Source organism: Mus caroli, chromosome 11, assembly GCF_900094665.2.
Source record: "Mus caroli chromosome 11, CAROLI_EIJ_v1.1, whole genome shotgun sequence".
Classification (NCBI taxonomy): Eukaryota; Metazoa; Chordata; class Mammalia; order Rodentia; family Muridae; genus Mus; species Mus caroli.
This window is the reverse complement of record NC_034580.1, coordinates 2380284-2407955: the sequence shown is the minus strand read 5'-3', so window position 1 is coordinate 2407955 and position 27672 is coordinate 2380284. Positions and strand designations below refer to the sequence as shown.

The 27672-nt window shown below is 46.0% G+C and overlaps 2 protein-coding genes across 2 annotated transcripts; one reads left to right on the top strand and one right to left on the bottom strand.

Moving 5' to 3' along the window:
• Positions 1 to 5958: 5958 nt before the first annotated feature.
• Ccdc117 (coiled-coil domain containing 117) lies at positions 5959 to 18789 on the top strand. Its single transcript, XM_021177992.2, has 5 exons — positions 5959 to 6606; positions 7055 to 7105; positions 12594 to 12818; positions 13204 to 13341; positions 16128 to 18789. The coding sequence occupies exons 1-5, from the start codon at positions 6425 to 6427 to the stop codon at positions 16363 to 16365; spliced, it is 834 nt and encodes a 277-aa protein (XP_021033651.1). The 5' UTR covers positions 5959 to 6424; the 3' UTR covers positions 16366 to 18789.
• A 2976-nt stretch (positions 18790 to 21765) lies between these two features.
• On the bottom strand, positions 21766 to 26668 carry Xbp1 (X-box binding protein 1). The gene is given in 6 exon segments (XM_021177554.2): positions 21766 to 22982; positions 23286 to 23393; positions 23396 to 23431; positions 24174 to 24308; positions 25603 to 25699; positions 26409 to 26668. Coding segments are annotated over 6 exon segments (1140 nt in total). The 5' UTR covers positions 26615 to 26668; the 3' UTR covers positions 21766 to 22424.
• Between the last annotated feature and the right edge of the window lie 1004 nt (positions 26669 to 27672).

Genomic DNA, 27672 nt, shown 5'->3' with positions numbered 1-27672 from the left:
CCTCTGCCTCCCGAGTGCTGGGATTAAAGGCGTGCGCCACCACGCCCGGCTACAGACACACATTTTCAAACAAGTACACACATCTGTCCATATGCAAACAAGGACACATAGAACAGCCAACAACATGTGTGTTTGAGCACAGGTATATACATGTGAAAACCAGTGTGTTGGAGGATATTTGATCACATTGTGAACCCTGAGATTGGAATTGGAAAAATCTGTTTCTTGTTGTGAGTGACTCAGTAGACAAGTAGTTGTGGTGTGGCTCAACCCTAGCGCAAACCTTTAAACCAAGAGCTCTCTGTAAACAAGAGCTAAATAAAGTCAAGGGTGGGTCAAGAGGCAGAGCAACCAGTTGAGAGAGAATGAATATAAGGAAATCCAGGAAAAGGGAAGAAAGGTCTTTGAGTTGAAGGGCATTTAAAACAGTGTAGAGGAGGAGAAGGAGAAGGGGCATTGGTGGAGTAGGAAGGTCAGCTGGTGCTTCTTTTACCTGTTTGAGCTAGCAGGCTTTCATCACAGTGTCTGGCTCCTGCGTCTTCATTTGGTAATCGAACGTTTGGGATTTTGTTATAAAAACAACACAGGTGAATATGTAACTGTAAGTACATCCATCAGTATGTATCAATACATAAAAAGGCACTCAACTGGCTGTACACACATCTATGCATGAGCACATATGTATATGAGCGCATATGCAAACATATGAAGATCATTCCATACGTTCATACACCACTTACATGAGTGCACAGTTGCACAGAGCACAGAACATACACAGGCTCATGTGTAATTTCCTAGTTGGATAAACATCCGGGATGATAGTACAGGGCTAGCTTTCCCTAGACTGGTCTAAGCTCTTGTCAAGGCTAAAGACACCTACCAGCTACCAAGACCAGAAAGCTCCAGACCATGAAGGAGTAGAAAGAGGTGGTACACATCCCTAGAAGATTTCCACCTAGTCCCAGATATTCCTCTTTTATCTCACTTCTGTAAACGAGCTGGGTTGCTCCAACTGGCACAGGATATGCTTAATCTCACACAGGCAGGAAATATACCTCTGATTGGACAAAAGTGGGAAACACTTAGCCTTATGGGGTTTGTCTTGATGAGCCCTTGACTACTGTAATTTAGTGTCGTGTTCTGAGCATCAGTGAAGTGGAAACTTAAGGATTCTTTGGAAAGTCAGTCGGATGATGTCTTGCTGGGGCAAACACAGGAAGGAACATTTAGCTGAAATGGACACAGGTGAGAGGATGTGTTGTGGATTGGTTCTAACTCTACTTGTTTTATTTCAGCTCCCAAAATTACACAGGGACCTGCAGGCCTGCCTGTAAGACACTGAGGGTCCCTGCCCCCAGTTGGCTTTGATTGGTACATAAAGTTGCTGGTGGCCAACGGTTGGGCAGGGAGACAGAGGTGGGTTCCAGGGCAAGGAAGGAGAGGAAAGAGAGTCACCATTGCCAGGGAGGAAAGAGGTCCAGGCCTGAGAAGTGTAGGACAAGTGTAGACAGAGAGACTGCCAATGTGTAAGTGTTGGGGACTGGGGCCCAGGAGGGCTACAGGCCTGGGTCTGGGGTAGCAAAGATGGAATATAAATTGTAGTGCGTAATAATTCAGGAGTATCGGAGGGGAGGCATTAGCAAATGCAGGTTTGGGAGAGTGGCTCAGAAAGGCCGTGTGTGTGTGTGTGTGTGTGTGTGTGTGTGTGTGTGTGTGAAAGAACCTAGTGGGGAAACCCCCACTCAATTCCCGATTCGACGTGCACCCAAGAATCACGAACAGACGACCAACTTGATGTAAGAACACGAGGTAGTTTAATGGCGGAGCTCCGGGTCAAAACGTATCTCACGCAGGAGACAGTGGATTCGACCACGAGGCTTGGAAGCTAGGGGTTTTTAAAGAGAAGGGGTGGTGCTGAGGGAGGAATTGGCGCNGGTTCATGTGATTGGTTTACTTAAACATCAGCAGGGAGGAATTGGCGCGGTTTCACATGATTGGTTCATTTAAACATCAACAGGCTGTCAGAAGGACGAGAGATAGGCCAGTCAGGACATGTAACTATGGGTCTGTCCGGGCATGTCCTGGGCTGTTCTGCTATTTTCTCAGCCCCAGGTTTCAAAGCTCACAAACAACTCTTTGGGCTATTTGACATACATTACATGAATCACAGATCTCAATTTTTTATTTTCTTTCATGTGTGCTTTCATTGTAGAATCCAGAGCATTGGGGCAGCAGGGAGGAGTGCACACTGCCACCATGGGGTGATTTGAGTAGCATTAGCCAACTACTACTTCAAGGACTTTCTGCTAGAGCAAGCACGTGAAAGGACACATGATGAAGTATTCTTTGCTGACAACACGCTTGTATTGGTCCACCTTGCATTGCATAGTTGAGTTGCATTTGTCAGGACTCCATAGAGAGAAATGCACCAAAAAACTTCTAGTGGTGTGCTGCAGTTTTTTGCTGTTTTTGCTGACTTGGGCTGATTAGCAGAGTGATGTCAGCTGAGGCAGAGGCATATGCTGAGACAAGACCTGTAGATGACACATGATGTTTGGAGAGGGTATAAATAGGACTGGATGGACAGTGGCAGAGGCTGAGCTTGGCTTGCTTATAGAGCTAGCTGTGCAATGCTTGTGGGTCCCTCATCTTCACTGATTTCACTTCCCTGAGAGAGGCACAACCAAGAACTTCTAGCGTTCTTCCTGGTCCCTCCTGCTGATTCATGCTGAGGCCTGACTGTCTCTGCTAGGTCGTGTCACTGCTGTTGCTAACCCAACTCTGCTGAATGGGACTGCTGGTATGGTCCACTAACCTCTTATCCTTTCTTTCCTACTACCTCTGATAGGTGGGTGATGGGCAACAAAGGAGGTTAAAGTGTTTAAAAACCATCATTAAAAATAAGGTTTGAAAAATTAAAGTTACACATAGGTCTTGGGTATGGACCTGGCCAGTATCCATGGTCCTGAATGCCGCAGACCCTCTGGGCCCCTTTGTCTGCGTGGAACAGGTCTCTAGTCACAGGTGGGCAAAGCGTCAGATGGAATGACAGACAGATGAACACAGGAGAGGTTGTGTAGAATCTGAATGTAATTTGTCAAATCGGGCATCAAACTTTTTATACAGAAGAAAATAGGGAAGTTGGGTGACACACCAGCAAGGTACAAAGANGTTACTGGATTCTTACACAAAACAGAGGAATGCAAACACAGAAGGTCTGACAGGAACCACCTGGGATAGAATTCATTGTTAACAACTGGGATCAAAAAGAGCTCCACCTAAGGTCCACTAAATCTTAGAAGCCAGGGTCAAGGGCTTCATGCCCTTGCCATAGTTCCTATTTTAGTCTATTGTATAGTCCACCTTCCCCCTAGGCCATTGTAAATCCGTGTGTATGGGTGTAACTCACCTTAAGTATCTACTCTGGTTCATCCTTAGGTCTCAAACTTCCTTCTTCCTAGATGATGGTAGATTCCTGTGTAGGGCAGTGACTTAGCTTTTATTCAAAGTGATAGTGTAATGCCAGAGGCAATTCTGAATGTCACTGAATAGGCAACATTCTTACTGAATTCCAAGCCCATGGTCAGCTCAAGGACTTTCTAGGACATTGGAACACTGGTGAAGGCTTAGCTATGTCAGAATTCAATCTTAAAAGGCACTTATAATAAGATAAAACTAAAAGAGAGCATGTGGATCCATACACCAGACTAACGCGGGAATAGAATTTGAGTATATGGGTTAAAGAGAACGCCAGACTCCAGGAGGTGAGTTTCCGTGAAACTCTCTCCCTCGTGAGTGGCTTCCAGGCCTCTTGGCCTGTCAAGCTGACTCTATCGGAGTGCATGGCACCTGAACACTATTTAATAAAGGCTGCTTCAAATTTGGCTCAAAAATTGTGGTAGTAGTCTTAGAGCAGGGAAGTTGGTGTATGGGCAATTCTCCATTCTTTGGCTGACGTAGAAGGTCCTGGTAGTGTCACGTGATGCAGACTCACACAATATTTTGCTGAGGCAAGACCAGTGGGAGGACACTTGATGTTTGGAGAGTATGGATAGGACTCAACGCACAGTGACTGTATGGTTGGCCACTGCATAAAGCATTTCTTTGCCCCTAAAACTTAGCTCTCAGACATTGTTTTTTCTGGGCGATGGGCTTCTGGACCTGAGTTAGATAATGATACTATTAGGGCAGCCCCAGAGTTGTCCTGAAGAATTCCGCAGGTGGTCCTCAAACAACATTATTCCGTTACCTCAAGTTCAAGATGAAAGCAAGCCACTTGATAATTGTGTCAGGACACAGACATGTAGAAGGATTAGTCATGTCTCATTTCCTATCTTGTACCTCCCCCAAACTGGTAACCTCATAGCATGTAGCAGCCACAACGTGTGGTAGGACAATAGAAATAGTTTCCTAAATTAGTCCTCATATCCTATATCATACCTTCACTGGTCTGCTAAGAGGAGACTCCTTTCTAAGCTCAGAGACTTCTACTAAAGTAGATAAAAATAGGAAATTTCCTATGTGTCTCAAATTATTTGAGTCACAGAATTATCCTAAATTCTTAACAATTCATTCCAGTCAAAGGTGCTGTTTTGTTCGTTTTGGAGATAGGGTCTCACACATCCATTTCATGTCCTTTTAAGCTCCCTTTTTTTTTTTTTTTTTTTTGGTTTTTCGAGACACGTTTTCTCTGTGTAGCCCTGGCTGTCCTGGAACTCACTCTGTAGACCAGGCTGGCCTCGAACTCAGAAATCCTCCTGCCTGTGCCTCCCAAGTGCTGGGATCAAAGGCGTGCACCACCACACCCGGCCCCCTTCCATTTTTAAAATCCTCCTGCCTCAACCTTCCAAATGCTGGGATTACAGGTTTATGCCACCCGATCTGCTCATACAAAGTTGCTTTTATGAACTTTACTTCCTCCAAATCATTTATCACTAACTCAACTCCCCCAGGCTAAGACACTACCTCACTTCCTTAAGTCCACTCTAGTTCAGTTACTGGTGTGTCCTTGATAGTCTTTGGCTAAATGGCATCGACACTGGTATAAGCCACTCAGTGATGAGTGATGGGATCATTCTTTGAGGCAGAAAAAAATGGGGGATGATCAGTGGTAGGACTGACCAATCCTCCACTCTATTGGTCCAACCTAAGCAGGGGACATTATTAACCATCTTTGGATACACAAGGCTGAACTTCTGCTTTTCCCCTCCAATTGCTCTCCCAGTCTCTGGGGGTTTTAGTAATTGTCCATGGGATCCAATACATCAACAATTTCATTTATGATAAAACACAGAAACAATTGAAAGATAGCATTACATGTACACACATGTAGAGTAGAGTTTTCTAAGCCTTGACATCCTGTTTTGTTGTTCAGGCTGAACTCAACCATTCTCTTGCTTCAACCTCCCTATAGCTGGGATTGACTGGAAGTGTGTGCCACACATCCACCTGCTTCATGTATAAGTATTGTGGTGGAGTACATGCACCCTACCACTCAGCTGCACTTCCCTCTCAGAGTTTTACTAGCTTTTAATTTTCTATTTTTTGTTGTTATATGTGTGCATGAGAGTGCATGTGTAACCAGGGAACAAAAGCCAAGCCAGCCCCCACCCCCGCCCCATGAAAGGAAGTTCAAGAACAAGTTTCTAGAGTTGGTTTTCCTTTCACCATAGATTCTAGAATAATAACTCCGGCTGTCAGGTCCCACTCATAGGCATTTTTTGTTGTTGTTGTTTTGTTTTGTTTTGTAACAGTGGCTGGCCTGGAAGTCACTATGTAGACCAGACTGACCTAGAATTCAGAGATTTTCCCTCCTCTGCCCAGAAAGTGCTGGTTAAATGTGTGCACCACTATGCCCAGCCCCACCTCTAGATTTTTAATTCATTCACTACTCACTTCAACTCTGAAAACATTTTTATTATCCTGTTTACTACAGAAGAAACAAAAGCGTTATAACTTTTTATTTTGGACTGGGTCCCATGTAGACTAGGCTAGCCTAGACCATGCCACTTAGTCAAAGTCTGGCTTTGAATGTGTCTGATTATCCTGCCTCCACCTGATAAGAGCTGGGAAGATCAATGGGAGCCACCACGCCCAGCTCAACGTTCTGTATAGGGATTGGGTGTCTGTCATTCTGGCCGGTGAAGGCGACCTGACCTGCAATTCGTCTGGTACACCGCCGGCCATCTTGCCTGTAGTCCTCAAGGACCACAACTCCCGGCATGCCTCACGACAGCGCCCTCTATACACAACAAATCCCGACGTGTCTCTGGGCGGTCCGGAGTGGAGGGTTCTAGAAGGCGTGAGGTTGGGGGGCTGAAGAGGGCTCAGAGGCAGGTAATCGTGGGTAGCGGTGGTGACGGCTACTGCGGAGTCTGGGAACACGAACGACTGGGGTCGCGGACGCAGCCTCGTCTGGAAAGCCATGGCAGCCCTCGGCCGGCCCTTCAGCGGCCTCCCTCTGAGCGGCAGCGCGGACTTCCTGCAGCCGCCACCGGCCTTCGCGGGCCGGGCCTTCCCGCCAGGAGCCGCCGGCCATGACCTGGCCCCGCGGCCCGGTGTCCGCGGCGCGCCGAGCAGCCCGGGCGGGAGAACAGCGCGCGGACGGTGAGCAGGCGGGGCGGGCCCGTTAACCCCGAGGGACGTTAACCGCGAGTCCCGGGGCGCGGGGCGGGCGACCCTCGAGGGTTCTTCGGCCTGGCCGCTTCCCTCCACACGCGCGGCCGCCGGCTGCCGGCCGGGACAACTTTGAATGCCTCTGGGACACTTGGGGTCCTCATCGGCAATGTTGGGGGCAGAAATGGGTTTGGAGCGAGTGCTCAACTGTCACTGCCCCGACAGAAGTGACAACTTCAGATTTCCTTGTCTGGGGTTATTCGGAGCCCCCGGCAAATCGCGATCACCTGGGACCTGTGTCGGTCTATCACGGCCAAGGAAGGAATGTTCAATTTGTGGCGGGAGATCCGGATGAGTGAGGCGACAAATACAGGATGCAGAAATGTTACATTTACGTTCCAGTCGTGAGTGACTGGTTTGTTTTTGTTTGTTCCAACAGTGTTTCCATTCACTGTAGAAAGAAACACAAGCGGTTGGCGGAGGATGATGAGTAAGTATCCGGACCAATTTGTCCTCTTTGTGGTCGCTGTTAGTTTAACACGTGTATCCTATTTGAAGTGAAAACGGTGAAGCACATGTATCTCTTTAAACTGCTGACATTGTTTGCCTTTTAGGTGCAGAAACTGAGTGGCGGGCAGGTAGAGGAAAATGCGCATGCATTTTAAACTGTCATTTCAGACACAGCGTATTAAACCAAAACAAAAAGAAAATCCCAGGCTCTGTATTGGAAGGGTTGGTGTTCTCCGCAGAGGTAGTAACCATGTAACCTCTTCTCTTGCTCCTTAGGAAGAGAGTCCAGAAACTAACAAATTTTGTAGCCAGATATCTGGTCACTCTGCAATGCTTCCGAGTAGCTTATTCCAAATGAGTATATACAAGGTCTACCTGTTGGTTTTTTTTAAGATCGCCTGACTATGGAGCCCTGCCTAACCAGGGCTGTCCTCAAACTTATTAGATCTACTTGCCTCTGCATGTTCAGATTTTAAAGGCCCACATGCCACCATGCCTCAATACCTGCTTTTTTTTTTCTTGACCATTATTATTAAATATATACACAAATCCCAGATGAGTATGTGGAAGTTAGAGGACAGCATTTGGAAATTGGCTCTCTCCCACCATGTGGGTTCCAGGATCAAATTCAAGTCGTCAGTTTAGGGGCAAGTGTCCTTACTCATTGGATCGTCTTGCTTTCCTGCTTTTCCTGTGCTAAGAGTCGCCTAGGGTGATCACACTAAGCAGTTACAGCCCCATTCACCTGTCCCAGGCCCTGTCCTGGGTAGTTTGTTTGATCCTACCTCCACCCTACCCTCCTAGAAGCTAAATCCTTTTCTGACAATGACGACTTAATCCAGTAATCCCAACTGAGAAGGAGAATTTGGGGCCAGCTCTCAAAGCACAAACCAAACAAGAGCTAGTGAGGAAGGTGGAGGCAGGAGGATGAGACCTTGGAGGTCGTCCTCTGAAATATAGTGACTTGTGACCAGCTTGGGACTCATGAGACCCTGTCTTAAAAAGGGGGGAAAAAAGAAGGAACTAAAAATGAATTTTTAAAAGTGAATTTTGATACTTAGACATGGTTAAAAAATAAAAAAAAAATAAAAAAACAGAAGGTGGTGGTCTGTGCATTTAGTCCCAGAACTTGAGGCCAAGTTAGGCAGAGCTTAAAGTTAAAGGACAGTCAAGGCTACTGAACTGAGAGAAGCCCTGCTTCAGGGGAGAAGCGAGCATTGAAAATTTCCTTATTTTTTGTGAAAGGGATAAGGGAGGCAGAAGTAGCCCCATCTTGGATGTTATTGATATCATCCACCTCACCTTTTGTTTGGTTGGCTTTTGGGTTTTTGGGTTTTTTTGGGGGGGGGGTTGGTTTTTTTGTTTTTGAGACAGGGTTTCTCTGTATAGCCCTGGCTGTCCTTGAACTCACTCTAGACCAGGCTGGCCTCGAACTCAGAAATCCGCCTGCCTCTGCCTCCCAAGTGCTGGGATTAAAGGTGCGTGCCACCACCGCCCGGCTTGGTTTGTTGTTTTGTGGTTTGTTTTGTTTTTTCAAGGGTGGCCTTGGATTTAGAGATCAGCTCGCCTCTTGCCTCCCAAGCTCACCACCACTTTTTTTTTTTTTTGAGGCAAAGGCTCACTATGTTGTGCTGGAATGTACTAGGTAGAACAAGCTAGCTTTGGCCACTTATCTATATCTATGCTAACTAAGTGCTGGGGTTAAAGTGCCTGTAGTCCCAGCTTTGCTGCAGTTTTTGTTTTGTTTTTGTTCTGTGTGTGTGTGTGTGTGTGTGTGATGCACATATATGTGGAAGCCAAAGGTTGGCATCAGGTATCTTCCTCAATTACTTGAAATGTTCTATTTTGAGGCAGAGTAGCTCACGCAGACCCAGAACCTGCCTTCGGCTTGCCTGTGAATCCCATCCCCACTTGCTGAGCCCTGTGATTACAGGTGGGCTCCATGCCTACCTGTCATGTCTCTGGTCTTCATGCTGGCACTGCATGTATCGCAGTTTTCCCACTGAGCCAACTCCATGGCCCCCCACCTAGTTTTTGTATGGTTAGGGCTCAGACAGAGCTAGGGATTCCCTGCCTCTGCTCTCTGGTGCTGGTGTCACAAGTCACCATGCTTTGCTTTCTTTAATGCTGGCTCCGAGGCTTGAACCTGGCTCCTCATACATGGCAGCGCCTTCCCACTGAGCTGTTTGCCCTACCCAAAGAGTTGCCTCAGATCAACTTAGCCCTCAAACCCCCTACATCAGGGGGTGGGTTGCCTTGGGATTGCTATAGATAACTCAAGAACTTTTTTTTGTCTTCTATAGTGCTATAGGTAATTGAATTACTGATACTAGTGTTTGCTTAAGGTGTAGACACTATGCTAGGTGCAGTTGCAAAGGTCTTTAATTCCAGTGCTCAGGGGGCAGAGGCAGGTGGATCACTTCAAGGACAGGCAGGGCTATACAATGAAATCCTGTCTGGGGGGAGGGGATGTAGGAACTTGATTTAATTCATACATTTAATTCTAGCACTTTGGAGACAGAGGCAGGTGGATCTCTGAGTTCGAGGTCAGCCTGGTCTACAGAGCAAGTTCTAGAACAGCCAGGCTTACACAGAGAAACCCTGTCTCAAAAAAATTAGCTGCCTTTGATTTGTGGGTGGAGAAAGATATCAGCCTTGAAAAGTGGGTATGTTGCAGGATATTTGCACATTGTGGGCCACAAGATTGTGTGAACTAGAACAACCTTGTGTATGGCTCAGCCCTGGCGCACAACTAAAGTCAATCCTAGGTTAAGAGGCAGAGCAAGCAAGCAGCTGACAGGGAGTGAACCTAAGTGAACAGAAGGGGTGGGGGGAGTCTTTAAGACTGTGGAGAAAGAGAAAGCTTCCTTCAGAATAGTGGGTGGATTAGGAGGATCCACTGGATGCTCGATCTGCCTCTCTGAGCTAGCAGAGCTGTTAAGCCAGCTCTCTTAATCGCTTCTTTTTCACCCCTGCAGCTGACTCTCGAGTCTTCATTGGTAAAATGAACATCTGGGAATTTTGTTTTTGAAGACAATGGGTAGCCTGCACATTTAGATCTATGCCCAGATGTGTATGCTTAGCTTGCCACCCTCACTGCTTTGCTCAGTATCTAAAAACCTTTCTTTAAAATGCTAGTTTATTTTTCTTCGTGTATGTGCATTCACACATGGATATTGATGTTCAAAGCCCAAGGGTATTAGCGTCACTAGCAGCTAGAGTTACAGGTGGTTGTGAGCCATCTGAGAGTGAGTGCTGGGAACTGAATCTGGGTTCTGTAAGAGCAATACATGCTCTTAACTGATGAGCCATCTCTCCAGCTCCTAGAAACCTTTTTAAATTCACATTTTCTTTAGGGCTTAATCACTATTGATCTTCAGCTATTAATTAGCAACATAACTCTCTAGGATAAAACAACCTAGGGTCAAAGGTCAATCTCATACATTGAATTATTAGATATTCTGGGAGACTGCCCATTCTCTCTCAGGTATTATTTTTTCGTAGCTGGTGTTTCACAGGCATGTACCACCGCACCCAGCTTAAAGCTTTTTAAAGGACAGAATTTCATGTAAATCAAGTTGTCGCGAAACAGTGTAGCAGACACTAACCCTAAACTTCTGATCCTCCAGCTTCTTGTCTCTTAGACATTTCTAGTACTAGAATGAGGTAAAATTCTAAATCAAACATATAGTGCACTTTGATTTTTTTGAAACTATTAAGTTTAAGAGGCATTGTCAGATTTTATATTCCAGAGACTTTAATATTGATTTTCACAGTGCTGACAAGGATTAAATTATTTGTTTTCTTTGACTTCCAGTTTAGTGAATCTGAAGTGTAGGGTTAATGAGTGAGCTTCTTGGCTATCCATCCATCTGTAGTCTAGTCCTGTTGCTACACATGCAGAGAACCGCCATGCAGGAGAACACTTGTCAAAAAGAAAAGGAAAAACAAAGCAGCAGCCAACTTGTCCTACTGCTTTGTGCTGCTTTTGGCTTGCAGTGGACGGACATATCATAGTGCTAATAAATACGAGTCCATATAAGAGCTTAAACAGTTAACTTCCTTTCGAAAAAGCAAGGGATTTAATGAAAAGGCATAGAGATGAGAATCGGGGTCTCTGGGGTCTAATCTTCAACTTTGAAGTTTCCTCTACTTTCTAGATAGGTCCAAAAGGAAGAAACTGGGTTTGATGAATTCTCAGGTCTCTTTTTAAAAGTACTAACGTATCTAAGATGCAGGTGGAGAGTATTATACTAAGAGAAAGGTAGATCTCATTATTGTTCAGGGACACATAGCCAAAGGCAAGAAATTTGTGCTAATGACCTGCTTTTGTGGTATTTGAAGCATATTTTAGTATCGTGTGTATTTGGTGTGAGGAAACACAGTTATAACCAGCCCCGGGGGGGGGTGGGGGGTGGGCAGGGGATATAACTGGGAGAAAGCGCTTCTTTGTCTTTTCTTTTTCAATGTGTATGGTGTTGCTTGTGTCTATGCACGTACACGGCCAGAACAGAGTATAGAATTCCCTGCAACTAGAATTACACGAATTTGTGAACTACCATATGGGTGCTAGAAATCTGGAAGAGTAGCAGTGCTCCTCACTGCTAAGCAGTGCTCCTAACTGCCGAGCCCTCTCCCACCCTCCTTTATCCTTTCTATTGCTTTGTGTCCCATTTGATTGTTCCTACGGATTTTTTTCCTTTTAATCTACAAGTTTAAAATCTTACAGGTTTTAAATTGTTTAAAAAAAGGAATAGAAGAAAATTTTCTGGGGAGGGGAAAAGGCATGATTTTCTAACTAGGAAAAAATAGGAATGTTTGTATTTAATAATTTGATTAAAATAATAATAAATTGGGATTAGAGAGGTAGCTCAGTTAAGAGCACTTTTTTTTTAAAAGATTTATTTATTTACATGAGTACACTGTAGCTGTCTTCAGACACACCCGAATAGGGAGTCAGATCTCATTATGGATGGTTGTGAGCCACCATGTGGTTGCTGGGAATCGAACTCAGGACCTTTGGAAGAGCAGTCAGTGCTCTCAACCGCTGAGCCATCTCTCCAGCCCCAAGAACACTTATTCTTGCAGAAAACACTCAGGTTCCATTTCAAGCACCTACATGGTAGCTCATAGATCTCTGTCAGTCCAGTTCCAGGGGGTCTGAGACCTCGTCTGACCTCCACAGGCACACATAAAGTACACATGATGCAGGCAGAAACTTAAACATAAAATAAATGGATGGTTTTTAACTAAATGAGTTTTAGCTTGGCCTGGTAACCTCTCTCCTCATCCCAGAACTCTAGGCAGAAACAGGCAGAACTCTGTGAATGAGGCCAGACATAGATACAGAGTGAGACTTTGTCCCAAAAATATATCTTTTTTAATTCGTTAGAGAAATGTCTTGCATTTCGTCTATAATGGATTGCTTTTCTTCCTTCCCTCTCTTCCCACTGCTTTCCTCCTCCTAGGTGTCCAGTAAGAAAGAAACGACTGACTGAAGCTGAACTCGGTGCCGTGGCTGATGAATGGGTTCTCGGCACACATCAGGGGATAGAAGGTCATGGGGTAAACACGTGTTCTAGTAGCCTTTCTATGCCCAGCATGCTAGATGTGCTCTGTGAGGAAATGGATCAGACAACTGGAGAACCACAGTGTGAAGTCGCCCGAAGGCGTCTGCAAGAGATTGAGGACAGGTACTGACTACGTGTCACATGTACTGTGGTCCTGTGTCAGCTCTCCTCTCCTAGGCAGCTCGGGGTCACGTGCTGATGCTGGAAATGGAGAATGAACAACAGACACTTAGTGGTAGATGGAATAGAGCTTGACTAAGCCTTTAACTGACCGTGTCAAGCTCCGTTTTCCTGGACACTTCTTCTAACTTGACTCCATTCCAAACCTTTCTCCTCAGGGAAAAACAGCCTCATTTGGCCACTTTTCTCTGAGTTGTAGCTTACATGACCTCTCGCTGCAGCACCTGTGGGTTTTTCTTTTAGTTTCAAATTTTGTTTGTTCATTTGCTACAAGAAACACACAGTGCCTTGAGTGATTTTTTTTTTCTTTTTCTGATTTATTATTTAGGATAATTGACGAAGATGAAGAGGTTGAAAGTGACAGAAATGTTAGCCACCTCCCAAGTCTTGTCCTTTCTGACACCATGAAAACGGGTTTGAAGAGGGAATTTGATGAAGTCTTCACAAAGAGGATGATTGAGTCCATGTAAGTGCATAGCATTTCTCCCTAGCTGGTGCTGACACCTGGGAAGGCTCTTGCCAAGCCTGTTCTCTTAAAGTCGGGGGGTGGGGGTGGAAGCGGAGAGAAAGAGCAGCAGCAGCCACATTTTGAACGCTCCAGTTTATCTGCTCGTAACTACTCAGGCCCAGCATGGAGACAGCATGGGGACAGAAGGTGACGTGTCAGATTAGTGACAGGGAAATTGCTGTCACAAAGCCCGCAAACTGTAGCACAGCCTCAGTGGTCGTTTCAGTGTTTTTAACGCTTGGGTTTGTGTTGGGGGCTGGGAATGTTTCTGTGCACTCCAGGTTCCTGTGCACAGGTTTCCTCCTTCAGCTTCATTGACTGGATTTACAACATAAGTTAAGCCAGGCATGGCTTACACAGGCCCCCACGGCACTCCGGAGGCAGAGGTCCTAGTTTCCAGCCTCTTTGGTCTACCTAGAGAATTCCAGGCCAGCCAGAGCTGCAGAATGAAACTTTATCATTCACCCAATCTCCACCCCCTACCCCCAAAAAAGAAAGAAAAAATGATGATGGTGATGTCAAAGCACAACATATTTTCAAGATGGATGTGATGGTGCCCAGTCAGACTAAGCAAAGACTGAAAACAAGAAGCAAGGGCTAGGGAAGTGACTGGGGTAGAGGACTTGCCTGCGCCATTGCAGCCCTGGGGTCTGCTCTCAGCAGTACAGAAAGAAAGATGGAAAAACACCATGGTTTAATAAGCCCAGTTAACTGGTTTGCTATATTTTCAGAGTAGAACTCAAACCCAAGAGTCTGCCAAACAAAGTGGCAGCCTAGAAAGTGCTCTGCTTAGATCTAGTGTGGACGGGCTGGTCCTCGAGTGCTGTGCTGTGCTGTCCACTTAAGTACTGCCCTGGAGCCGTAGCCTTACTAATCACTGAGGGTGAGCGCAGGATCTGGAAAGTGCTCTTGGGACACAGACGTCAGGAGTGCTGGCAGAGAGGGAGCAGTGCAGCTCCTGCTGGTGGGAGATCCAGGTCTTCACTCAGGCCCTAGCTTGAGTTTATAATTAACTATTCAGCCCTGGGGGTGTGTCAGTAGTGTAGCCACTGTGTGTGCAGGTCACATTGCCCTTCTGCTCAAAATAGTGTGTGCTGCTCTCAGTAGTTCTCCCGAGCTGGGCCTTTGAGAGTGCTCTTCATTGTCTCCTTGGTTACTTCTATGTCGTCCCAGAAGAGTGTCCTCTACCAAGGGGAAGGAAGGACATTTTTTTTTTCCATTTTGGAGATGGGTGCTCATGTAGCCTAGGCTAGCCTAGAACTTATCACCCTCCTGCCTGCACCTTCCAAGTGCTAGAATTAAAGGTACTGCTCACAGCTATGGTTGAGAAAAATATTTTTATTTCACATATTTAATGTAATTGTTTTGGTTTAGCTGTGAAACATTCTACTTCAAAACTGTATGAAACAAAATGTATCAGAAATTAATGTTTGCCCAGGATTTCATTTTCATGGATAATCATGTAATATATCAGATAGCCATTGGGGTACGGAGATAATGTAGCGCTAGAATAGCTGCTTAGCGTGCATTAGACTCAGTACCACATTCTAAACAAAAGATTGTAGTCATGCAAAAATGTTCTTAAAACATCTCTGTGTATTATATCATTATAGCTAGTGATGTGACTCAGTGATCCTCAGCCTGAGTTCCACCCCACGCACCTACTTTAGATTACAGCATTAGATCAAGTCAGAGGAGGCCCTAGTCTGTTGTTGTTGTTGGTTTTGTTTGTGACAGGTTCTTTCTATGCAGCTCCATCTATCCTAGAAGTCACTATGTAAACCAGGCTAGCCTTGAACTCACAGAGGCCCACATGTCTGCCCGCTGAGTGCTGAGTTACAGCAGTGCACCAACACACCCAGCGTAAAGACCCCACTTTTCACCTTGGATAGTTAGATTACTGCTAGGTATGGCATCTGTAAGGCAGGGTGTTGATTTGGAATAAAATACTACAGAGCTAGTGATGTTGCTAGGAAGTGGAGCACTCACTCATGTGTGAGTCCTGGGCTCAGTCTCCAGCATGTGAACTTCTACAGATTTGAGGGCCTGGAAACAAGGCTCACTTCTTTTAGGGTTTTAGTTAGCGTTTCTATTGCTGTGAAGAGACACCAGGGGAACCTACCTCCTCAGCCCCTAGTGCACACATGTTCATATTCCCATGGACACTCAGACACACATGCACATAAATGTGCTTTTTAATTTGCGAAGTCCATTTGAACTCTAAATATCTCTAGCTCGTTTTTAAATGAAGCATTGGTTAACTAACAAATGCTAGTCAGTATTATTCAAAGTTTAGTATATCTTCTGCTGAAGTGAACACTTTTGGTTTTCTTTGGCTTTTCAAGACTTTCTCTGTGTAAATGCCCTGGCTATCCTGGAGCTCGCTCTGTAGACCAGGCTGGCCTTGAATTCACAGAGATCCATCTGCCTCTGCCTCCCAAAGGCATGAAATACCATGACCCAGCCACACTTTCAATTAAAAGATTTAAATTTCTATAATGAGAACTGATAAGACATCAAGATAAAATAATTGTGAAACGTAGTTAATGGATAGGGATACACCAGCAACAGACCAGCTCTTTCAGGACAACCAGCTCTTAACTGACTAAGGCATTGGGAGTGAACAGGACCTTGTTACAGGCAGCCTAAACGGACTGAGGCATAGAGAGAGACAGCAGCTTGTTACCAATAGCCTTCATTTGCATGTCCTAAAGTTTGATAAAAATCTGTATTTTCTATCCCAGGAGCCGTCCTTCTATGGAGCTTGTGCTCTGGAAACCTCTCCCTGAACTCCTTCCTGAGAAGCCAAAGCCATCTTCTAGCCCTAAGAACTACATGAGAGAGAGCCAAGCAAAGCACGCAGCTCCAGGCACTGCCTTCCCCCAGAGGACTGAAGTGTTGCTGAAACCTCAGTGCACAGACGCACCGCTTTACCATAGTCTGGAAACAGCTGCTAGCACAGAGGAAGAGATGGAGCTCTAGACACCCGTTTCTGCTCTGACTTGACAAGTCGTAGAAGGCTCCTGCGTTCAGAAATGAGCCTGCCTGCGGAGTATAGGGGCCTGAAAGTTTTATGAAACGGGTGTAATATCTCCTCTGCCTGTGACTTGGGTGGGACTGTCATTGTGGGTAGCCATTTATTGAATTCAACTTTTTGCCAAGGAAGCTTATCTCAAGGGAAATGCAGTTTTTTAATAAGCTTATCCAGGAAATGTTACAGTCTCTTTAACGACAGCTATAGATGCTGGATGTGTTCCGATGACTTCGGTCATGTGTCACATTGTTGAAGCCATTCATTCTTGAGATGATCCTGTACAGGAGTGCTTGCTCCTAATCGCCACTGCACCCTAATTGCTGAGTCATGTGCTGAGCTACTTGTAGTGGTCACTGTACACGTGGGGCTCGGGAGGGAAGAGAGCAGGACTTTGAGTCTCTTGTGAAGGAATGGAACAAGCAAAGAAACTTGTGTTGGTGTCAGGTTGGTGTAGCTGGATCACTCAAGTAGTAGCCCTTGATCTCCTTTCATGACTGATAGGCTCAGTTAGTCGGTAACGTTTACACCTCAGTTAACTTCAGTGGTTGACGTAGAGTGTGAGGTATATTGCCTATGAGAAATGTCTTTTCATGAATCCTAAGGACATGCTGTGTCAGCTAAACCTACAATTGATTGCTTCTAGAGTTTAAAAAGGGAAGGTTGTGCTTGTATTAGCAAGTTGAATTTTTTAATGTTGGTTCCAAAAACAGTGACTTAGCTGAAAAGAAATGGAGAAATGTCTTGGAGATTTACTGAAATAGCTAATTGTCTGGTGCTTAAGCTTTTGTGCAGTAAGCCTAAAAGTCAGCAGAAGATGGCCTCCTGCCAGCAGGAGGTCTTTACCCTTAGTACCCGAACAGTCTCAAGGTGTTCTTTGGAAATAACCAGGGTTAAAGTTGTTAATTTCTCAGGAAGAGCTCTTCAGCATGGCAGGACGTGTAATGAAGGCTTTTGCAAGTCCTTCAGCGCTGTAGAGCAGTAAGATGTCCATCCGGTGAGTGTGGCGGCTCTTTCTACGGCTGAACTCCCCCTTGGTTGAGTTTTCAGTTTCTGGCTTGCTTCTCCCTTTGCATGGGGAGAACAGAGAACAGGTTTATGCTGAGGAGAGGTGACTTCTTAGAAACTTAGCTTCTTGGCATTTTGCAACCCATGCTGGCCTCCCTCCTGCGGATGGCATAGGAGTCCGTCTGTCGTTGGACTGTCTCCTCCTGCTGTTGTTCCTGCTCTCTTGGTTTCTGTCTAGATGTCAGGAAAAGGTTTAATGTTTAATATTTAAACAAAATATTTATATCTACACCATAAAGTTACTCAACCTTCAAACCAGTCTTGAAGCCAGCTACTTGTTTCTTCATCTCAGACTCCGAGGGGAATAAAAGCTGTCTTCTGTGAATGTGCAAGTGCTTGGCTCGTGTCATTTGAAAACTCCCGGCTTATCTAATGGGACCAACTTGTGAAGTTTATAGCCTTAAAGAAATCTCTGTGTTAAGTTTTAAAACAGTTTAGAACCGTGCAGGGATGCCGAGAGTCTGGAGTTAGCCCAGTGTTAGGGTAGGGAGGAAGCGGCAGCTTTCCGAAGGGCCTTAAAACACCAGGCCTGCCTCTGTGAAAGGCCCGCGTGGCTTTGATGCGGTTGGTAACCACTTGAGAGCAGAGATGTCTTAACTTGTCGGGAGTCCTTACCTGACATGACCCTGTTTCAGCAGGAAAGTAGATGTTTCGTGCTCCTGTTTGGATTTTATCTTCTTGCACATGTTTGTACAGAAATCACCTTCATCCTTGTGGTGCTTACACACACCCCCAGTTGTCTCCACAGCCCTGATGCCTTTGTCTTCTGTTCTCCTCTCTAGCAAAAGACTTTGGCTTCTGCCTTAAGGTTCTCCCAAGGAATTAACAGGTCTTTTCATCTTGTATAGTTTTTACAGTGTGAATCCAACATTGGCTCAGTATGCTAATGTGACAGTCAACAGTTATCTAAAGCAGGTGAGCTCTGATGAACAAATATGTATTTTCAGTGAGTCTGAGTCAGGTGTGTGTGGATTTTTTGGTTCTTGGCTTGGGGATTTGTGTTGTTCTTAATATGAAGAAATAATATGAGAATCCAGTTCTCATGATAAGAATCAGTTAAAAACTGCTCATTCTTAAAAAGGTAAAACTAAGATTTAGAAACAAGGCAGGCCTTAGAGCCGAGGGAGACTATTAGGCAGCAGGCCAAACCGCTCTGGCCCTGGAGCCGCCTTTGTTAATTAACAGCCACAAGAACGCTGCAGTGCTACAACGGGCTGGAAGGTGTGTCAGATTTGCATTAAAGATGAGAATCTGCTGTTTCTGTACTTTATTATTTTCAATAAAACTCAATGTTTTGAACTTTTAAAGTATCTGTAATCCTGTATAAATGTAAATTAAGCATTTTTTTCTTAGCTTTAAATTTTAATCAATTAAGGGGGCAACCTTATCAGTGAAAAACTTAAATTTGTCCTGAAAGTCTGATACTGTGGGGTTAAAAGTGAGCTGTTTCTAGAATAGGCAGGCTGCTTTGCCTTTGTTAACATACCAATAACATTCCCCTTAGCAGGTGGGACATCAGATGCTGACCTTGTGACTTGAGCCTTCAAAGGTGAGATGTAGAGTTGAAACTCAAGTTGGAGGAGTTTGAAGAGATTAGGCAGTCTGTGATGTTTATACATCCTCATGAGGAAGGGAATTTTATCATTGGGTTATAGTTGCAGGGGAAAAAATTATTTTTAACCAAATTTTGAAAACCCTGGGCAAAAGTAAAAGTTATCTAACATGATGGGTTGGAGACTGGAATTAGAATAGATAGTTACAGCTCGGTATCTCACCTGCTAATTAGTCCCAAGGTTCTTGCTTTGACCAGCTGTTGACTTTACAGACATTTTAATGTCTGATGTTGTCATGGCAACTTCATTGAGACAATGGAGTATGACTCAGTGAAATTAGAGTCATACATAGTGGTACTTCCTGTCATTCCATCACCCAAGAGTGAGGCAGGAGCCCCAAAATTTGAAGGCTAGCCTGGTCTACAGTGAGTTCCAGGATCCATGACTTGTGAGTACAAAATGAGTAGATACTCAAAAATAGGTTGATGTGCATTGAGTTGGTTCTCTTGGTCCCCTCGATCCTCAGACTAGTGGTGGCATTTTATAGATGCTGAAATGCTAGCTCCTGTAGGACACTGGTGCTGACTTTAGCATTGCCTGAGTGGGTGTACCAGTCATCCTACTGCATGAATGGTAGACGTGAACAGGGTTGCTAGAGAGTCACTTTGTTCAGTTATGTAGCCACTGGTAAGTTGCCCATGTGTATACGAGCAACCTTAAGTACTATAGGACACACTCAAACAGGATGGGAGTGGGATTAATTGGGAAGGGGAGGGTTCAGTAGGAGGAGAAATGAAGGTTAGATATGGGGTAAATATGATTAAAACACATTGTCAGAAAACTTTTAAGTCACAAGGGTATCAAAGTATTTGGAGTATTATAGTCCTATAATCCCAGGATTCGAGAGGCGGCTTAAGGAAGATCCCAAACAGGGATCATTGTCCCATATTGATCTCATGAGCCCAGCATGGACTGCAAGAGACCCTGTCTCAAATGGTCTACGAGGATGGATCAGTCAATAAAGTGCTTGGCTTGCAAGCAATTCTGAGTTCAGATCCCTAACACTCACTTTTAAAGGGGGCTAGGGGTTGTGTACGTTTACTCTCACAGTACTTGGGAAGACAGGTAGAAGAGCCCTGGAGCTCACTGGCCAGCTAGTCTACCTGGATTTGTGAGCTCCAGGTTCAGTTAGGGATCTTATCTCAAAAAAGATTGACCAATGGGAATCCATACCTAAACATGGAACATACAAAATAAGAAAATATAGATTTCATCTCAACAGTTACAAAAGTAACGCGTTTTTGAGTTTCTAGGAGACAAGAATTGAACTGATGCTTGAAATCCTCTGGAGTAGGCCACGTGACTGCTGCCTAGCTCCAGCAGCAATGATAGAAAAGCAATGAGACAGAAGCCTAGCTGTGGTGAGGCCCAGGGACGTTGTCTGCAGCCACTGTGTGTACCTTTAGTCTGAACTCTGGAATAACACAATATTACTAGAGTATTTGGTTTCATAGAGTAAAAAGGTTGACTTTTGGATCTAGCCAGGCAGTTTGGTGTTTCGGTATGAAAATGTTCTTGAAAATCAGGTGCTTTCTCAAAGCTGATCAGTCTATCTTTTTTGTCCATCTGTACAGGAAATGAAACCCTGAAAATCTACACACTGACCTATCCTGGTAGTATAGCAGCCACTTCAATGCGATGCTATTAAATGTAAATGACTTGAGTTTTAACTTAGAAATACCTATGTTCCGTGAATCGCAGCAAATAATATCTGCCTTATAGTCAGTCCCTAAATAGAGTATTGGTCCTCAGGTATTCATGAGATAGCTTTCAGTCACAAAACTGGAACTTGGCCTAAGTGAACTTGTGTTTCAAAACACTGGGTTGAGCTGTGGACTTACCAACCAGGTCCCTGCCCTGGGGTGTGCGCATGGAAACCCTTCCTATCACAGCCGTCACCACAGGAGCTTGTGTTCTTCGCAGCTGTAGCCTGCTTGGACCTACTGACTAGACTTTCAGAATTCTATCTGTAGGTTTACTTTGATAACCCCAAAGTAATATTGATAGGGAAGATATATTTAAATGCTAAATTGTTAATCTGCCTCTATCAATGAAAAATGAAGTTCTTTGCAGAATACACAATGAGGATGTTGTCATTGTCTTTGGAGTTTTGTAGTTGATTTCTTTCTGAATAAATTTGCTTGTTTCCATTCCAGAGACGGAACTGAGGCTTCATGCATGCTAGACAAGATACCCCTAGCCTACACTAAGATTCAGTGAGGGATTAAAACCTTTCCTAAGTGTGTCGGGAGAAAAAACTGAACTTTTCAGTACACAGAAGGTGGCAGATGTTCAGCTGCTAGACTCTAGAATCCTCCTTTCAAAGTTATAGTTATCGGTCCCCTCAGTTACACAGCTCAGAGGTAAAATCAGGGTGAAGTCTGATACTTCCTGATCATAGCAAAACAGTAATTTAAAAGGCTGAGACTCCATGGTACAACTTGTGTAACTTGCCCATTATGCACATCTTAGGTTTAATCCCCACCCCGACCCCCAAAAAGGGGTTAGGTTTTATCTCTGCCACTTAGTAACTGTAATACTGGCCAACTGGCCTGAAGAAAAAGCTTTCAGTGACTTTAAAAAGTGGTATGCTCACTTTAGTTGGATAAATTACTCCTTTAACAAAAACAATGAAATTACAAGAGCCCTAGAAATCACAGAACAGGACACTGTGTTGCTTTTTTTTTTTTTTAATTGCAAGGGTAGTTTTAAATAAATGGAGAAAGCACCTTCTAGAAGCTACACATCAAGCATTTACATAGTAAATTTTCATCATTTTACAAAGATTCTTGATCTTCATTTAAAATGGACATAAGGGAAAACAAGCCCCTCAGGTTGATGTTTCTCTGCTTGTAGAAGTAAACGAAACCTGGGAAGCAGAGAGTGGAGAAAGAAATGCTAAGGGCCATTCATGAATCCCGTGTCCACCTGACATGTCGGGGGGCGGGGCAGGGGTGGAGGTGCACACCTGGTGAAGCCCAGCACTTGGGAGGTGGGGTCAAGAGCTTCTGCCTAGCCTCGGCTACATAGTTTGAAGCCAGGCTGGGAGAAAATTGTCAAATGACCCTCCCTGTGATTTAGAGTGTACTACCACCTTTAAGATAAACTAGAATCTCAAAAGCTGTAGTACTGGAATACCTTTGAATACCTTAGACAGCTGAGTGTCAAATGACAATACTTGGAAGTCATCTATGAGATCTGAAATACTTTAGAGGAATTCTTCTAAGGCCAGACAGCCTCTACTTTGGCTTTTAATGAAACAGACAGGCCTATGCTATCCTCTAGGCAATGTGATGGTCAGGGAAAGGGGCCCAATGTTCTGTGGCTCTTCAGACGCTAATCAGCTGGGGAAAAAGTTCACTGGCAAAGGCATCCTCCCAGGAGTGGTCGGTACCAAGTGCAGAAGACATGTCACTGAAGGGAGAAGGGGAGCCCGCATAGCCACAGTCACTGTGAGCGTCCAGCAGGCAGGAAGGCGGCCTCAGGCAATGGCTGGATGAAAGCAGGTTTGAGATGCCCAGCTCTGGGATGAAGTCATCTTCCAAAGGTTCTTTCTTCACTGAGACAATGAATTCAGGGTGATCCTCTTCTGAAGAGCTTAGAGGTGCTTCCTCAATTTTCACTACCACATTAGTTTGGCTCTCTGTCTCAGAGGGAATCTCTAAAACTAGAGGCTTGGTGTATACATGGTCAAAACGAATGAGTTCATTAATGGCTTCCAGCTTGGCTGATGAGGTCCCCACTGACAGAGCAAGGGAGGCTGGTAAGGAACTAGGTCCTTCTGGGGAGACCTCTGGGAGTCCCTCCAGACCAGCAGACTCTGGGGAAGGGCATTTGAAAAACATGACAGGGTCCAACTTGTCCAGAATGCCCAAAAGGATATCAGACTACAAGAGGCAAAACACAAAAGAGTTCACTATTAGAATGAATGTGACAGTCTACCAGAAACACTTTCAGTACTGGGTTCCACAATGTTACTTAGGGCTTGCGCTCTCAGATCACAGGACCCACCCATCCACCAGACTTATGCTCTCAGATCACAGGACCCACCCACGGAACAGTTTCCCCCTACTCCATCCACTTAAGACTAGGAAAGCGTCTGCTTAATCCTAACCCCGCCAATACTAACTTCTCCGTTTGCCTGGCTAAGTGTGTCACACGCCACTTGGATGCTACAGAATGAGCTCTACCTCAGAATCTGAAGAGGCAACAGTGTCAGAGTCCATGGGAAGATGTTCTGGGGAGGTGACAACTGGGCCTGCACCTGCTGCAGAGGTGCACATAGTCTGAGTGCTGCGGACTCAGCAGACCCGGCCACCAGCCTTACTCCACTCCCCTGGAAGGAAAGACCACAGTGAGTAAAAGTTGCCAAGGATATACATGCTGGGCAGCTGTGAGTCTCTGCTCCTCGAAAGGAACTGGGGAGGTGGCTCTGAATATAATGTGCTTGCTGTACAATCCTGAAGACCCAAGTTCAAATCCTCAGCATCAAGGGAGGCATAAACAGGAAGTCCACCAGGGCTTGCTGTCCACCTGCCTAGCCCCAGATTCAGTGAGACACTCTGCTGCAGAGGAGCAGGGTGGACAGTGCTAGGGCAAGACAGCCACATGCTCCTTAGGCCTCTGTACGTAAGCAGAGATGTGTGTACACGTACACACCTACATAACCACACAAAGGAACATCTGCCTGTCATGGTAACATCTGGAAGGTGGAGGTAGGAAGATTATCCGCTACATAGCAAGTTTGAGGCCAACCTGGACTACATGGCACCCTATCCCCCAAAAAAGCCAAAAAGCAAACCACTTGTTCATGCGTGTAATTCCAGCACTTGGAAAGCTAAGGCAAGAAGATCATAAGTTCAGTTCAAGGAAACAGGGAGAATTCAGGATTCCTCAGCTAGGCACAGGGGCAGGTGCCTATAGTCCTACTACTTAGAAGCAAAAGAACTGACACAAGTTCAAGACCAGCCAAAATTAGACATTAAGACCTTGTCTCATAAAGGAAAAGAGAGAAAGATTTGATTGGAGGCCCAGAACACAAATCTGGTAGTGCTACAATCAGGTCTCCCAAGACCTACCGTGGACTCTGCCTCCGAAACCTCGTCAGGATCCAGCGTGGCCATTCCCAAGCGTGTTCTTAACTCCTGGTTCTCAACCACAAGGCCATGAGTTTTCTCCCGTAAAAGCTGATTTTCTAGCTGGAGTTTCTGGTTCTGTAAGGAAACACAGATGAGGCCGTGTGGTTCCGTCACTAAAGAATCCACTACAAGTTCTGCTCCAGCTGTTTCCCTGCTGGTGCAGGTCACAGCCGTTCTGTTACTGGTGGCTAATGGGACAGAGGAGTTGGGAGAAGGCCTGCCCTCCCAGGCTTGCAGCCCTGGGCTCCATCTTCAGCTCTGCATAAACTGAAATCCCAAAACCTGGGACATAGCAGCAAGAGAAACAAATTTTGGGTCATCTTTGGCTACACAGCAAATTAGAGCACAGCCTGGGAGACATCAAGCTGTCCCCCCAAAAATGCCATTGAACACTCAAGCAGGCTGAGGCGGGAGAAGCAGTTTATTCAAGGCCAATCTCTGAAGAAAACAAAAGTGTTTTCAATGGTGACAGAAACAACATAATGCCTACAAGTGCTACTCCCAGATTTCAGCCAAAAAAAGGTCGCTTGCAGCTTGAATTTACAGATGTGTTAATACACGACCTTTAAAAAAAAGTATGGCAAGGTGGTTCACTGCCTGTAACGTCAGCATGGTAAAACAGGAGGCAAGCCGTGAGTTACAGGCCAACCTAAGATCCTATCTAAAAATAATCTTTAAGTAATTCACCATCCTGTCTTGAAATGGCAAGTATAGATGCAAGTGGTAGTGGTCCAATGGCAAAGAAATGGCGGCAGCCTAGATGCTGAGCACAGATGCCCAGAGAACCGTGAAAGTGGGGCGCACACACAGTGAGGTACCACTCGCCTGTATAGAGAAAGGAAACTAGCAGGGAAAATGTATAAATTTGGAAAGTGTATTACAAAGTGAGGTGACCCAAACTCAAACCAGGGCGCACATGCGCATATAAATAGATGTAAATGTGGCAATGCCTAAAAAAGCAAGAAATAGCTAAAGTTAACTAAACTTAACTTAGAAACTAAAATAACTCCCCAAAGGGTAAAAGGATGCCGGAGTGGAGGGGCACAAAAGGGCACTGACAGCAGAAAGGATACAGAGGGTGGGAGGATTGGGGGCGCGGGTGGAGGGGTGAATCCTAGCAGGAAGGGCAGTTTTAGTGAGCCTTTGGCAAAGACAGGCGGCGCTACAGCTTAAGCAATCAATGATCTATCCAACCTGGCTAATCTCCGAGGGGAGGGCAGGCCAGGGTGAGTCACGTCTGCTTTCACGGCCTATCTGCTAGGCTGGTTAAACTTTAAATGGCACTTTGGGTTGTATTCTAAAGGGCTGAAGCAGCTTAGGATGGGCCCTGATATAGAAGGAATGAAAGCATGGCCTGAAGTCCCTTTACCTCTTCTTCCAAATCCACCACTTGCTGCTCCAGCTCGCTCATCCGGGCTTTCTTTCTATCTCGAGCAGTCTGCGCTGCTACTCTGTTTTTCAGTTTCCTTGGGGAGGAGACAGGGAACATAACTGAGTCATCTCCAGCTTTCATGTGTCTTCATTTGTAGACGTGGCCAGCTGGTGCTTTCGTTGACTTTACAGAATAAGGCTTAGCAGTAGTAAACAGGCTTAAAGCTCCTATCAAAACGCACATGCACACGCATACACACGCTGCTTTCTATCCACAGGCCTTGAAGACTTGCTTGATTCTCTCCCGTGCGGCTGTCCACCCGGATCTCATTTTACCACCGGGCTGATACATTCCCGTTGCGTCATATGCTTCTTCCCTCCTCCCCCGCTACTTTCTGGGTCCAATTCGGTCCCACAGGCTCCTTGCTAGAGCGACATCCGTGAAGGCAGCGGGGGCGCTACCAACTGTCCCTCCCCAAGCCAAACTCTCGGGATGCCGGACGCTGTGGACTCGGTTCCCAGGGTGGGGTTCCCAAGTGGCTGCAATGACAGCTGGAGCGGTTCCTACCCTGCGACCACAAAGAGGACTGGGCGTCGGGCACCTTCTTCTGTGCCTGCGTCGGGAGCTCCTGCACACACCCCCGACGCAGACCTTCGGAGGGGCATCCCCCTCAGCTCCGCTTCCCAGGTTAGACACTAGAGGTGAATCTAACCCACCGTACGGAGCCCACCGGCTGGCACACACGAGAGAGTCCCAACCCCAGTCCTGCCGCCCCGCGCCCCAACCCTGCCCGCCGGGCCCACCTCCGCAGCGCTTTCTCCTCCGGGCTCAGGTGCGTGAGGCGCTGCCGCTTGCGAGCCTGCGGTGTCCCGCTCGCCTCCGACCCTGCTGCCCGCGGACCGGGCACCATGAGCGGCAGCGCCCGGCCGCCGGAGGCGGGCTGGCCAGATAAGAGTAGCACTTTGGGGGCCGCCGTGGCCGCGCTCGGCGCCGCTGCCACCACCACCATAGCCAGGAAACGTCTACGCCAGCGCCGCCACCGCCCCGTGGCCGCCTGCCGCGCCCAGCCTTTCTAGGGTCGTGGCCGCCCGCGATTGGCCGGTGCTCCGTGACGCGCGGCTGTATTCATCGCTTATTGGTCCTGTAGTCCCGGGGGCGGGCTCAACGCGGGCGGGGTGAGTGTCCAGCGTGGCTGCACAGCTGTTCTCCGCCGTGCAAACTGGGCCTTAGGGTGGGTGGACGGTGGCGACCACCGGTTGCTGGAGTCCAAGGGTCCTCGATAGACACGTCCCCACCCCGTCTGAGGATTGCCAGGCTGTCCTCTCAGGCCAGATTTCCAGACCGAGTCTCACGGTTTTACCCTAGCCGGACCCCATTTTAATGTCCGGCGCTACGTCGCCCCCCAGTGCAGCAGAAAATCGAACTGGTGGCATATCCGGCTTAGGGTTAGCGCGCGCGCGCGCGCGCACACACACACACACACACACACACACACACACACACACACACACACACACCTGGGAAATTTTCACAAAATGAGTCTTTAGAAAATGAGATGATTGCAAAACTAAATGTAGTAGGGTAGTACTTGTAATCTCAGCACTTTATCGCCAGTTTGAGAGCAGCCTGGGCTACATAGGGAGGTCTAGCTAGGCCAGCTGGGGCTATAGATCAAACCCTATTTCATATAAATTAATTGATTGATTAATTAATAACTTTAAAAGAAAACACTAGAACCTTGGCTAGCATGTAGTAAGGGATTAATAAATAAAGTCTGCATAGTGAGAATACATGGCTTTCGTTTTTCTTCTTATTTCTGAACTCTTCTGGTATGAGCTTTTATCACCGTTGTCTTTGTTTCCTACTGTTCTAGCACTCCACTATTCCCTTTATCTGTGGAACTAGAGATACCACTGAGCTATATATACCTCCAGACTTTAGTATTCCTTTCATTAGGGAATGGAAGTGAGGAGGGGCTGGAAATAGGTTTCAGGGGGTAGGGTGGGGGTGGGGGAAAGTGTACTTCTCTATTGCTTTCCGCCTTATTAGAGTCAGTGTACTTGAAGC